This window comes from Amblyraja radiata, chromosome 18 (assembly GCF_010909765.2).
Source record: "Amblyraja radiata isolate CabotCenter1 chromosome 18, sAmbRad1.1.pri, whole genome shotgun sequence".
In the NCBI taxonomy this organism is placed as follows: domain Eukaryota; kingdom Metazoa; phylum Chordata; class Chondrichthyes; order Rajiformes; family Rajidae; genus Amblyraja; species Amblyraja radiata.
The window spans coordinates 3,208,372-3,222,094 of record NC_045973.1 but is presented as its reverse complement, the minus strand read 5'-3'; the positions used below and the strand labels follow the sequence as shown (position 1 = coordinate 3,222,094).

The 13,723-nt window shown below is 47.8% G+C and overlaps 1 protein-coding gene across 4 annotated transcripts in view; it reads right to left on the bottom strand.

The window, feature by feature from the left end:
• flnb (filamin B) overlaps positions 1 to 13,723 on the bottom strand; it is a 160,033-nt gene that overhangs the window by 125,728 nt on the left and 20,582 nt on the right. For all 4 annotated transcript variants that reach the window (XM_033036612.1, XM_033036610.1, XM_033036611.1 and 1 more), the window contains exon 2: positions 406 to 856. In XM_033036612.1, coding sequence (XP_032892503.1) covers positions 406 to 763 — 358 coding nt within the window. In that variant the 5' untranslated portion in view covers positions 764 to 856. The remainder of the gene's footprint in view (positions 1 to 405; positions 857 to 13,723) is intronic.

Genomic DNA, 13,723 nt, shown 5'->3' with positions numbered 1-13,723 from the left:
TAGTATTGAGGGGTGCAGCAGTATTGAAGGGGGGGTGCAGTAGTATTGAGGGGGGGGGGGGTTGCAGCAGTATTGAAGGGGGGGTGCAGTAGTATTGGGGGGTGAGGGAGGGGGGTGCAGTGGTATTGAGGGGGGGTGCAGTAGTATTGAGGGGTGCAGCAGTATTGAAGGGGGGGTGCAGTAGTATTGGGGGGGTGGTTGCAGCAGTATTGAAGGGGTGAGGGGGGGTGCAGCAGTATTGGGGGGGGGGGTGGTTGCAGCAGTATTGAAGGGGTGGGGGGGGGTGCAGCAGTATTGGGGGGGGTGGTTGCAGCAGTATTGAAGGGGGGGTGCAGCAGTATTGGGGGGTGAGGGGGGGTGCAGTAGTATTGGGGGGGGGGGTGCAGCGGGGGTGCGGGCACTGACCGATAGACACCAGCCTGATGCTCTCCCGGTCCAGGAACTCGAGGGCGACAGACACGTTCTCCAGTTGCATCTGGCGGAAGGTGGGCCGCTGGTGGTATTTGCGGTACATTCGCTTCTGGCTCAACACCTCGAGCAGCGCGATCAGCCGCAGCCCGTCCGCCAGGTCGCTCTGCAAGTTGCCGATGCGCTTGTTGACACATTTCAGGTGCTCGTTGCACCAGCGGGTGAAGGTGTTCTGTTGGATCCGCTTCCACGGCGCGTCGTCCGCCAGGTCCTTCTCTGTCACCGGCATCTCGGCGTCTCTGTCGTCTGCTCTCGCCCGCCGCTCCGGCTCCTTCAGCCGCGTCTGCGTCAGCATTGTCCGTCCCTCCGTCCCTCCCCCTGGGCTGGGCTGGGCTGGGCTGCTCCAAACCAAGCGAGCGCTCCTCTTCCGGACCGACCTGCACTAGCCCTGCCCAACACACAAGCACACAACAAGCTCAGTACAGTACAGTGTAATATAGTGGTCTGGTCAAGCCCTGCCCAACACACAGGCGCACAACAAGCTCAGTACACTACAGTGTAGTACAGCACAGAATACAGCACAAGGGGTCACAGTTTAAGGATAAGGGGGAAATCCTTTAAAACCGAGATGAGAAAAACTTTTTTCACACAGAGAGTGGTGAATCTGTGGAACTCTCTGCCACAGAAGGTAGTTGAGGCCACAGTTCATTGGCTATATTTAAGAGGGAGTTAGATGTGGCCCTTGTGGCTAAAGGGATCAGGGGGTATGGAGAGAAGGCAGGGATGGGATACTGAGTTGGATGATCAGCCATGATCATATTGAATGGCGGTGCAGGCTCGAAGGGCTGAATGGCCTACTCCTGCACCTAATTTCTATGTTTCTAATACCTCAGTACAGTACAGTGTAGTATAGTGTAATATAGTGCAGTCTGGTCAAGCCCTGCCCAACACACAAGCACACAACAAGCTCAGTACAGTACAGTGTAATATAGAACAGTCTGGTCAAGCCCTGCCCAACGTCATTAGGACTGTAAACTCCTATCTCACCTATAAACTCCTAACTTTTACTGGTACACAAAAAAGCTGGAGAAACTCAGCGGGTGCAGCAGCATCTATGGAGCGAAGGAAATAGGCAACGTTTCGGGCCGAAACCCCTTGGGTTTCGGCTCGAAACGTTGCCTATTTCCCATGGATTTCGGCTCGAAACGTTGCCTATTTCCCATGGATTTCGGGCCGAAACGTTGCCTATTTCCTTCGCTCCATAGACGCTGCTGCACCCGCTGAGTTTCTCCAGCTTTTTTGTGTACCTTCGATTTTCCAGCAACAGCAGTCCCTTCTTGAACACTAACTTTTACAGTACCGCTCTACTGCTTTTTTTTTTTATTTTTTAAGCGCTGTCTTTTTCCCATTTTCCTTCCGCCCACAATATTTAATATGTAAAATAATATGTGATTCTGTTCCATTCTGTTTGTAGTTTGTTTGGTTGTTTGTTTGTTTGTTTGACTTTTTGCACAAAGTCCACGAGCATTGCCACTTTTCATTTCCCTGCACATCTCGTATGTGTCTGTGATGAATAAACTTGACTTGACTATAGTACAGCCTGCACAAGCCCTGCCCAACACAGCACACAACAGCTCAGCACAGTACAGAACAGTTTAGTATAATATAGCTTGGACAAGCCCTGCCCTGTATAGCACAGTACAGCTCAATATAGTACAGCCCAGCTCAGTACAGTGCAGCTGGACAAGTCCTGTCCAGCACAGCAAAGTATAGCTCAGTACAGTACATCCGAGACAAGTCCTGCCCTATAAATATCAGTATCAGCTCAGCACGGTATAGTACAGTACAGCCTGGACAAGTCCTGCCCTGTACAGTACAGTATAGTACAGTTCTACACAGCCTGGCCAAGCTCAGAACAGTACAGCCCGGCTAAGCTCAGCACAGTACAGTCTGAAGAAGGGTCTCGACGCGAAACGTCACCCATTCCTTCTCTCCAGAGATGCTGCCTGTCCTGCTGAGTTACTCCAGCATGTTGTGTCGACAGTACAGCACCTCTCAGTACAGTACAGCCCAGCCAAGCCCAGATCTGCACAGCTCAGTACAGTCCAGCACAGCCCAGCTCAGTACAGTACAGTACAGCCCCTCTCCCCATGTCTCAGTCACTCCCAGAGCCCTGCAGGAGATTCCAAGCAAGAATCAACTAAAAACACCATTGCAATTCTCTGCAATCGCTAAAGCATAAACTCAAATCATTAAATCTTAAAGTATAAACTAAATTTGTTAAATCTTGTGTGCTACTAGTTTAGAGCAGTACTAGAAGAATAGGTTGTGTAGACAAACAGAGGACATAGATTTTAGGTGAGGGGGAAAAGTTTAAATAGGAACCAGAGGGGTCACTTTTCTTTACAAAAAGAGTGGTGGGTGAACGGAACGAGCTGCCGGAGGAGGTAGTTGAGGCTGGGACTATCATAATGTTTAAGAGACATTTAGACAGGTACATGGATAGGACAGGTTTAGAGGGATATGGATCAAATGCAGGCAGGTGGGACTAGTGTAGATGGAGCATGTTGGTCGGTGTGGGCAGGCTGGGCTGAAGGGCCTGTTTCCACACTGTATCACTCTAATTAATAGTTAAATGATTAAAGTTTAGTTTAGTTTCTCGCCACGTATACCAAGGTACAGTGAAAAGCTTCTTATTGTTGCGTGTTATCCAGTCTGCGGAAGGACTGCACATGATTATAATCAAGTTGTCCACAATGTACACATGCAAGGTAAACTCCAGTAAGGTCCGATTAAAGATAGTCCGAGGGTCTCCAATGAGGTAGATGGGAGATCAGGACCGCTCTCTAGTTGGTGATAGGATGGTTCTTTGAATCAGAGTACACAGTTGTGGTTAGTGTTGTGAATTCACATCGATCTCCAAAATGTGACCAGGTTTTAGGATTATTCATACACCAACATAACCACCGCTTCTTTGAAGGTAGACACAAAATGCTGGGGTAACTCAGCGGGCCAGGCAGCATCTGTGGAGAGAAGGAATGGGTGCCGTTTCGGGTCGAGACCCTTCTTCAGACTTGAGTCTCGACCGAAACGTCACCCATTCCTTCTCTCCAGAGACGCTGCCTGTCCCGCTGAGTTAGTCCAGCAGTTTTTGTCCAAAGACCCACTCTATGATCTTTGTTTGTGTCTATGCTCGGTGTAAACCAGCATCTGCAGTTCCTTCCCACACACCGTGTCTTTGAGCTGCACAATAATGTCAATGTACGATGGCTCCGTGGAATTAATGTGATTTTCAATTACTTACTCTCAACTTGATATAGTGGTAAGAATTCTTGATGGAAGTTTAATTTAGCTAAGATGAAATATGAATCAAACACATTCACAACTCCCAGTAGAAATTTGAATAACATTTCAAAAACACGAAAGATGTCAAAATAGCACCATTAACTGTGATGGCTTCACAGTGGCACAGTGGTTGAGTTGCTGCCTCACAGCGCCAGGGACCCGGGTTCGATCCTGACCTGTGGCGCTGTCTGTGTGCAGTTTGCACGTTCTCCCTGTGACCACGTGGGTTTCCTCTGGGTGCTCTGGTTTCATCCCACATCCTAAAGACGTGCGGGTTTGCAGGTTCATTGGCCCCTCTGTAAATTGTCCCCTAGTGTGTAAGGAGTGGATGAGAAAGAGGGATAACACAGAACCAGTGTGAGTGGGTGATCGCTGGTCAGCGCGGACTCGGTGGGATGAAGGGCCTGCTTCCACACAGTATTTCCAAACTTAAATCGATGTCAAATATTACTGCACATGGTATTGGATGCCTGATAAATGTTTGTGTTAGATTGTTCTGTATTGACACAAAAATCTGGAGTAACTCAGCGGGACAGGCAGCACCTCTGGAGGGAAGGAATGGGTGACGTTTTTGTGTCGAGACCCTTCTTCAGTTACTGTAAAGTGGTTTGGGTCCAGAATTATTCTCTAGACTGGTCTATAACCAGGAGGGAAAAGGTGGGCGGGTGAACATTAGTGCGTTTACATTAGTTCAGTGATATACATGGAAACATGGTGGCCAAGTGCTGACACACACAAACATTCAGACAAACCAAGCCACATATGAACTGTAAACCAAAGTCCCATATGCAATAAAAGGTCGTAAATTTACTTCTGCACACAGCTTGTCCGAGATCTTTCTTTGCTAAAGCCACTCATTCATTCCGTCGGGTATTCCCCATGGACACAGCAGCAGAGTGGAGTGAATGTTGGTGTTGCTCAAGTGAAGACCCTATGGTCCACTGGCCCATGTTGCCCATGCCCCAGGGCTTGGCACTGTCCCAATAGGTCAGCCTTGGACACACTGACTCATCAACTGCATGAGTCATCCAATGATAAAACCATGAGTCATCGAGTTATTTTGTCAGTGAGTCATCGAGTTATCAAGACAATGAGTCATCAAGTTATCTAACATGGAAAGCCCAAAGTCCACCTCAACCAAAGAGTCCCATCTGCACTAGTCCCATCTGCCCACATTCGCCCCACATCCATTTCTACCTTTCCCATCCATGTACCTATCCAACTGTCTTTTAAATGTTGTTATAGTTCCGGCCTCAACCAATGTGGGTTTTCTCCAGGTGCTCCGGTTTACTCCCACGTCTTAAAGACATGCGAGCCTGCTGGTTAATTGCCCCTCTGTAAATCGCCCCAAGTGTGTAGGGAGTTGGATAACATAGAACTAATGTGGACGGGTGATAAATGGTTGGCTTGGACTCAATAGAGAGAGAGCTTTCAAGAGATAGCTAGATAGGGCTCTTTAGAAATAATTTAGAAATAATTTAATTGCCATACAACCAAGGTCGGTGGTATTTGGGTTGCCAGCAGCGGTACAGTAATAAAGAACACAACCACAATAAAAATTTTACACAAACATCCACCACAGCATTCATCACTGTGGTGGAAGGCACAGAGCTTGGCCAGTCCTCCTCCATTTTCCCCCGTGGTCGGGACCACCACCCTCCACAGCCGTTGCTGCGGGCGGTAGAAGACGGCCGCGGGACGGCAGTGGAAGCTTCTTCTTCCCCCGGGTCCTCCACGAGGGATCCCGGGCTGTAGACGCCGCACCAGCTGGAGTTCTGCAGACCACGGCTTCAGGCTGCCGGCTGCCGCGGGCCAGCGTAACGGAGCGCTCCCCTCCAGCGAGGGCTCACCCGCTCCACGCCGAGAGTCCACGCTGCGCCCGCCGCTGAAGCTCCGGGCGCGTCTCCGGGAAAGTCGGCGCCGATCCTTGCTGTTAGGCCACGGGGGAGGCGACCTGAAAAAAAGTCGCCTCTCCATGGAAGAGGCGGCCGAAACGGTTTCCCCCTTACCCCCCCCCACACCACCCCCCACACATAACACACAAAGAAACATTGCGGTGTCGGGATATGAGGAGAAGGCAGGAACGAGGTACTGATTGTGGATGATCAGCCATGATCACAGTGAATGGCGGTGCTGGCTCGAAGGGCCAAATGGCCTACTCCTGCACCTATTGTCTATTGTCTATCGTCAATGGGCTTAATAACCTGTTTCCGTGGTGTATCACAAAACATCACTTTAATAACATTTTAAATCCGAGACCGATAGATTTTTACTAATCAAAGCTGTCAAAGGGTATCGACCAAAGGCGAGAATCTGGAGTTCAGTCAAACCAGGACTGATTTAACCTGAACGAATATCCCCTGCCCATTCCCTCCACAGATGCTGCCGAAGCTGCTGAGCTCCTCCAACACTTGGTGTCGTGCCCGGAGTTCCAGCGTCTGCAGACCCTTGTGTCTCACAGATCTAACCCAACTGGAAGAAGACCCCGAGGGAAATGTATTATCAATGCAATGACTTATGACGATCTGGGATTGATTGGCGGGGTGGTTCAAGAAAATTCAGGAGCAACTTTCAAGATGGAGTTGATGTGCACTGCGAATACTTGCCGTGCCAATGGGAAAGCGTTACAAAGAGCTAGCATATGGTACAATGGGCAGAATGGTCATCAACTGAGTCCTGGAGATTTCTCGCAAGTTATTAAAATCTGCTCTTTAAAAAGTTTTAGTTTCCTGCCACCAAAAATACCAAATTTGTGAGCAGAAATATCGGAAATCATTTATTCTGGAGTTTTGTATATTTTTTCCAGTTATTTTTTTCTTGTTTACTTATCTCTGCAATCAAGTCCGTTCAGTCCAATCTGAATGGTAGCCAGGTGATGTTAGCATGGTGTAGTTGGGCCGAAGCTGTTGGCATGCTGTATGACTCTATGACCTGCAGCTAGATTGTCCCGAAATGTCACCTATTCCTTCGCTCCATAGATGCTGCCTCACCCGCAGAGTTTCTCCAGCATTTTTATCCGCCTTCGATTTTTCCAGCATCTGCAGTTCCTTATTAAACATCACTCAGTGGGGAAGTTAGTGATCGAGTATTTGTAGGCATAAACTAGCTTCATACCTCTATACACAATGCCAATGAACCGTCACTGTAATGCCTTCCAGATGTTACAAACAAGAAAGGTTTCTGTAGCATAAACGCACAAAATATTAAAGCTATAAAAAGACCTTCAAAGACTATATTGTGAGAGGGTGATAAATAAACGGGTCCATTTTCAATCAATCAACTTTTATATACTTACTTCATGCAGTTAATTTCCAGAGATTGCCATTTAAGAGGCTTTTAGGAAGCAGGGAATAGGGGGTTGTGGATCACGGATTGGCAGTGGAGATTAGTTTCGGAAAGAACTGCAGATGCTGGTTTAAATCGAAGTTAGACACAAAATGCTGGAGTAACTCAGCGGGACAGGCAGCATCTCTGGTGGGGAGGAAGGGGTGATGTCTCAGGTCGAGAGTGGAGTCAGGGGATATGGGGAGAAGGCAGGAACGGGGTACTGATTGTGGATGATCAGTCATGATCACATTGAAGTCCAGAACAAGGGGTCACAGTTTAAGGATAAGGGGGAAATCTTTTAGGACCGAGATGAGAAAAAACAATTTCACACAGGGAGTGGTGAATCTCTGGAATTCTTTGCCACAGAAGGTAGTTGAGGCCACAGTTCATTGGCTATATTTAAGAGGGAGTTAGATGTGGCCCTTGTGGCTAAAGGGATCAGGGGGTATGGAGAGAAGGCAGGTACAGGATACTGAGTTGGATGATCAGCCATGATCATATCAAATGGCGGTGCAGGCTCGAAGGGCCGAATGGCCTACTCCTGCACCTATTTTCTATGTTTCTATGTTTCTACGAATGGCGGTGCTGGCTCAAATGGCCGACTCCTGCACCTATTGTCTATGGTCTATTGAGACCCTTCTTCAGACTGATGTCAGGGGAGAGGGCGATATAGAGGTAAAATGTAGCGGGAGACAGTATGACTGGTAGAAGAACTAGGAAGGGGGGAGGGGATGGAGAGAGAGGGAAAACAAGGGCTACTTTGGAGATTAGTTTCACTTGGCATCATGTTCCTAGTTCCAGGTTTCTAAGTTCTTTCACAGAAGGAAGGACAGATATCGATGAAGCACGGTGGCATAGCGGTAGAGTTGCTGCCTCACTGCGCCAGAGAACCGGGTTCGATCCTTGCTATGGGTGCTGTCTGTACGGAGTTTGTACGTTCTCCCCGTGACCTGCGTGGGTTTTCTCCGAGATCTTTGGTTTCCTCCCACACTCCAAAGACGCGCAGGTTTGTAAGTTAATTGGCTTTGGTAGTTAAGTGTAAATTGTCCCCAGTGTGTGCAGGATAGTCTTAAGGGCCTGTCCCACTTTCACGACCTAATTCACCACCTCTGCCGAGTTTGCCCTTGACTCACACACGCAGCATGGTCGTCACGAGGTCGTAGGGAGGTCGTGATGCTAGTCGTAGGTACTCGTGGCATCAAGTAGGTCGGGGCGTTTTTTTCTAGCCTGATGAAAAATGTCCACGAGTAAAAAAAGTCGTGACTGAGGTGGTGAAAGTGGGACAGGCCCTTTAGTGTGCGGGGATCGCTGGTTGGTGCGGACTCGGCGGGCCAAAGCTATCTGTTTCCGCGCTGTATCTCTAAACTAAACAAGAATTGGGGAAAGGAAATTGAAAGCCGTGTCGTTTACGAGCCATGTTAGAAATGATTTGAGGAAAGCGAGAGGGGTTGGTGAGGAGGGCAAGGGGGGGCGAGGAGGGGGGGGCGGTGCGGAGAGGGGTGAAGGTGTGGCTGGTGATATTTGAGCGAGGGCCATTCTCCAGATACACATCCGTCTCGTTTATGGGCACATCACGGAGCTGCTCGGCTCCATATTTACACTGGCATTACTATCTGATGGAAGCGTTTAATGCAATAATTCAATTTTATGATGTATTGCTGAATAAACACATCCTACGAGTGGAAAGATTACCGACGATCACGTGGCTTTGTCAACCAGATATTAGCCGCAGTCAACATTCTCCCGTCTCCCTCTGCGAATGCAAGGCAGACAATTTGACAGGGACGTAACTGTCTATGCAGAGTTTGCACGTTCTCCATAGGTTTTCTCCAGGAGCTCCGGTTTCCTCCCACACTCCAAAGATTGTACAAGTTTGTAGGCTAATTGGCTTGGTGAAATTCTAAATTGTCCTTAGTGTGTGTAGGATGGCGATAGTGTGTGGAGATCGGTGCGGACTCGGTGGGCCGAAGGGCCCATTTCCACGCTGTGTTTAAGAAGGGACTGCAGGTGCTGGAAAAATCGAAGGTAGACAAAAATGCTGGAAAAACTCAGCGGGCGAGGCAGCGTCTATGGAGCGAAGGAATAGGTGACGTTTCAGGTCGAGACCCTTCTTCAGACTGAAGGAATAGGTGACGTTTCGGGTCGAGACCCGGAAGGGTCTCGACCCGAAACGTCACCTATTCCTTCAGACTGAAGAAGGGTCTCGACCCAAAACGTCACCTAATCCTTCAGACTGAAGAAGGGTCGCGACCCAAAACGTCACCTATTCCTTCAGACTGAAGAAGGGTCTCGACCCAAAACGTCACCTATTCCTTCGCTCCATAGATGCTGCCTGACCCGCTGAGTTCCTCCAGCATTTAGTGTCCATCTACATTTTCTTCCCAGCTGTTATCAGGCAACTGAACCATCCCACCACAACCAGAGAACGGTGCTGTACTACTATCTACCTCATTGGTGACCCTCGGACTATCCTTGATTGGACGTTGCTGGCTTTATGGCAGCTGAGGAAGCACAATCTGCCACAGGCAATGATGGTCCAATTCTACACGGCCATCGTAGAGTCTGTTCTCACCTTCTCCATCGTGGTCTGGTTTGGCTCGGCCACCAAGCACGACACCTGGAGGCTGCAGCGAATCGTCCGATCAGCAGAGAAGGTTATTGGCTGCAACCTTCCCTCCATTGATGAACTGTACACTGCAAGGGCCAGGAAGCGAGCGGGCAAGATCATCTCTGACCCCTCTCACCCTGCCCACAAACTCTTTGAATCACTTCCCTTTGGACAATAGGATCCTGGTTCTGGACTCCCCCAACATCGGGAACATGTTTCCTGCCTCTAGCGTGTCCAAACCCTTAATAATCTTATATGTTTCAATAAGATATCCTCTCATCCTACTAAACTTCAGAGGATACAAGCCCAGCCGCTCCATTCTCCAACTCCGATGTTGGGGGAGTCCAGAACCAGGGGCAACAGTTTAAGAATAAGGGGTAGGCCATTTTGAAACTGGGATGAGGAAAAACTTTTTCACCCAGAGAGTGGTGAATCTGTGGAATTCTCAGAAGGCGGTGGAGGCCTATTCTCCGGATGCTTTCAAGAGAGAGTTAGAACGGGGTACTGATTGTGGATGATCAGTCATGATCACATTGAATGGCGGTGCTGGCTCAAAGGGCCGCATGGCCTACTCCTGCACCTATTGTCTATTCTATCAACATATGAGAGTCCCACCATCATAGAAACATAGAAAACAGGTGCAGGAGTAGGCCATTCGGCCCTTCGAGCCTGCACCGCCATTCAATATGATCATGGCTGATCATCCAACTCAGTATCCTGTAGTGTCTCAACTACCTTCTGCGGGAGAGAATTCCACAGATTCACCACTCTCTTTGTGTGAAAAAAGTTTTCCTCATCTCGGCCCTAAAAGATTTCCCCTTTATCCTTAAACTGTGACCCCTTGTTCTGGACTTCCCCAACATCGGGAACAATCTTCCTACATCTAGCCTGTCCAACCCCTTAAGAATTTTGTACGTTTCTATAAGATCCCCCCTCAATCTTCTAAATTCTAGCGAGTACAAACCGAGTCTATCCAGTCTTTCTTCATATGAAAGTCCTGACATCCCAGGAATCAGTCTGGTGAACCTTCTCTGTACTCCCTCTATGGCAAGAATGTCTTTCCTCAGATTAGGAGACCAAAACTGTACGCAATACTCCAGGTGTGGTCTCACCAATACCCTGTACAACTGCAGTAGAACCTCCCTGCTCCTATACTCAAATCCTTTTGCTATGAATGCTAACATACCATTCGCCTTCTTCACTGCCTGCTGCACCTGCATGCCTACTTTTAATGACTGGTGTACCATGACACCCAGGTCTCGTTGCATCTCCCCCTTTCCTAATCGGCCACCATTCAGATAATAATCTACTTTCCTGTTTTTGCCACCAAAGTGGATAACCTCACATTTCTCCACATACTGCATCTGCCATGCATTTTCCCACTCACCCAGCCTATCCAAGTCACCTTGCAGCCTCCTAGCATCCTCCTCACAGCTAACACTGCCCCCCAGCTTCGTGTCATCCGCAAACTTGGTGATGTTGCATTCAATTCCCTCGTCCAAATCATTAATATATATCGTAAATAGCTGGGGTCCCAGAACTGAGCCTTGTGGTACCCCACTAGTCACTGCCTGCCATTGTGAAAAGGACCCGTTTACTCCTACTCTTTGCTTCCTGTCTGCCAGCCAGTTCTCTATCCACATCAATACTGAACCCCCAATACCGTATGCTTTAAGTTTGTATACTAATCTCTTATGTGGGACCTTGTCGAAAGCCTTCTGAAAGTCCAGATATAACACATCCACTGGTTCTCCCTTATCCACTCTACTAGTTACATCCTCGAAAAATTCTATAAGATTCGTCAGACATGATTTACCCTTCATAAATCCATGCTGACTTTGTCCAATGATTTCACCACTTTCCAAATGTGCTGCTATCCCATCTTTAATAACTGATTCTAGCAGTTTCCCCACTACCGACGTTAGACTAACTGGTCTGTAATTCCCCGTTTTCTCTCTCCCTCCCTTTTTAAAAAGTGGTGTTACATTAGCTACCCTCCAATCCTCAGGAACTACTCCAGAATCTAAAGAGTTTTGAAAAATTATCACTAATGCATCCACTATTTCTGGGGCTACTTCCTTAAGTACTCTAGGATGCAGCCTATCTGGCCCTGGGGATTTATCGGCCTTTAATCCATTCAATTTACCTAACACCACTTCCCGGCTAACCTGGATTTCACTCAGTTCCTCCATCTCATTTGACCCCCGGTCCCCTGCTATTTCCGGCAGATTATTTATGTCTTCCTTAGTGAAGACAGAACCAAAGTAGTTATTCAATTGGTCTGCCATGTCCTTGTTCCCCATGATCAATTCACCCTGTTTCTGACTGCAAGGGACCTACATTTGTTTTAACTAATCTTTTTCTCTTCACATATCTATAAAAGCTTTTGCAGTCAGTTTTTATGTTCCCTGCCAGTTTTCTTTCATAATCTATTTTCCCTTTCCTAATTAAGCCCTTTGTCCTCCTCTGCTGGTCTCTGAATTTCTCCCAGTCCTCTGGTAGGCTGCTTTTTCTGGCTAATTTGTACGCTTCATCTTTTGTTTTGATACTATCCCTGATTTCCCTTGTTATCCACGGATGCACTACCTTCCCTGATTTATTTTTTTGCCAAACTGGGATGAACAATTGTTGTAGTTCATCCAAGCAGTCTTTAAATGCCTTCCATTGCATATCCACCGTCAACCCATTAAGAATCAATTGCCAGTCTATCTTGGCCAATTCACGTCTCATACCCTCAAAGTTACCTTTCTTTAAGTTCAGGACCCTTGTTTCTGAATTAACGATGTCACTCTCCATCCTAATGAAGAACTCAACCATATTATGGTCACTCTTGCCCAAGGGGCCACGCACAACAAGACTGCTAACTAACCCTTCCTCATTACTCAATACCCAGTCTAGAATAGCCTGCTCTCTCGTTGGTTCCTCTACATGTTGGTTTAGAAAACTATCCCGCATACATTCCAAGAAATCCTCTTCCTCAGCACCCCTGCCAATTTGATTCACCCAATCTATATGTAGATTGAAGTCACCCATTATAACTGTTTTACCTTTGTTGCATGCATTTCTAATTTCCTGTTTGATGCCATCCCCAACTCCACTACTACTGTTAGGTGGCCTGTACACAACTCCCACTAGCGTTTTCTGCCCTTTAGTGTTTCGCAGCTCTACCCATATCGATTCCACATCCTCAAAGCTAATGTCCTTCCTTTCTATTGCGTTAATCTGCTCTCTAACCAGCAATGCTACCCCACCTCCTTTCCCTTTCTGTTTATCCCTCCTGAATATTGAATATCCCTGGATGTTCAGCTCCCAGCCTTGGTCACCCTGGAGCCATGTCTCCGTGATCCCAACTATATCATAGTCGTTAATAGCTATCTGCACATTCAACTCATCCACCTTATTACGAATGCTCCTTGCATTGAGACACAAAGCCTTCAGGCTTGTTTTTACAACACTCTTACCCCTTATACTATTATGCTGAAAAGTGGCCCTTTTTGATTTTTGCCCTGGATTTGCCAGCCTGCCACTTTTACTTTTCACCTTGCTACCTATTGCTTCTACCCTCATTTTACACCCCTCTGTCTCTACGCTCACACATTTAAGAAACCCTTTCCCTTTAACTCCATCCTCCACTATCCCATTCGACACCCCACCCCCCTGAATGAACCTGGTGAACCTGCACTGTTAAGCGGATGAGATCGGTCCTTACGTTTGGCTGGGGATCACGCACCTCACTGGCATTGCCGACAACTCCAGCATTGCCAGCAGTTACGTCTAAACCTAGACCCATTGCGTGGTACTAGCAGAATCAACTCTGCTGCGGTAGCCTGAGTTACTAGTGTAGTTGCCTGTGTTTAAACAAAGGCGAGGTCACCTTGAACTGCACATGTACGTTGTGCAGTGAGTTACTGAGTGGCATTAACAAACGTGCAAGGTCAGATTGCTCGCTTGCTTTTCTTCTCAACTGTGGCAGGAGACTTGTCCTGGCAGTGAAATATTCCTTCCATAAAATTCCTGCTTTCAATCATTTATTCT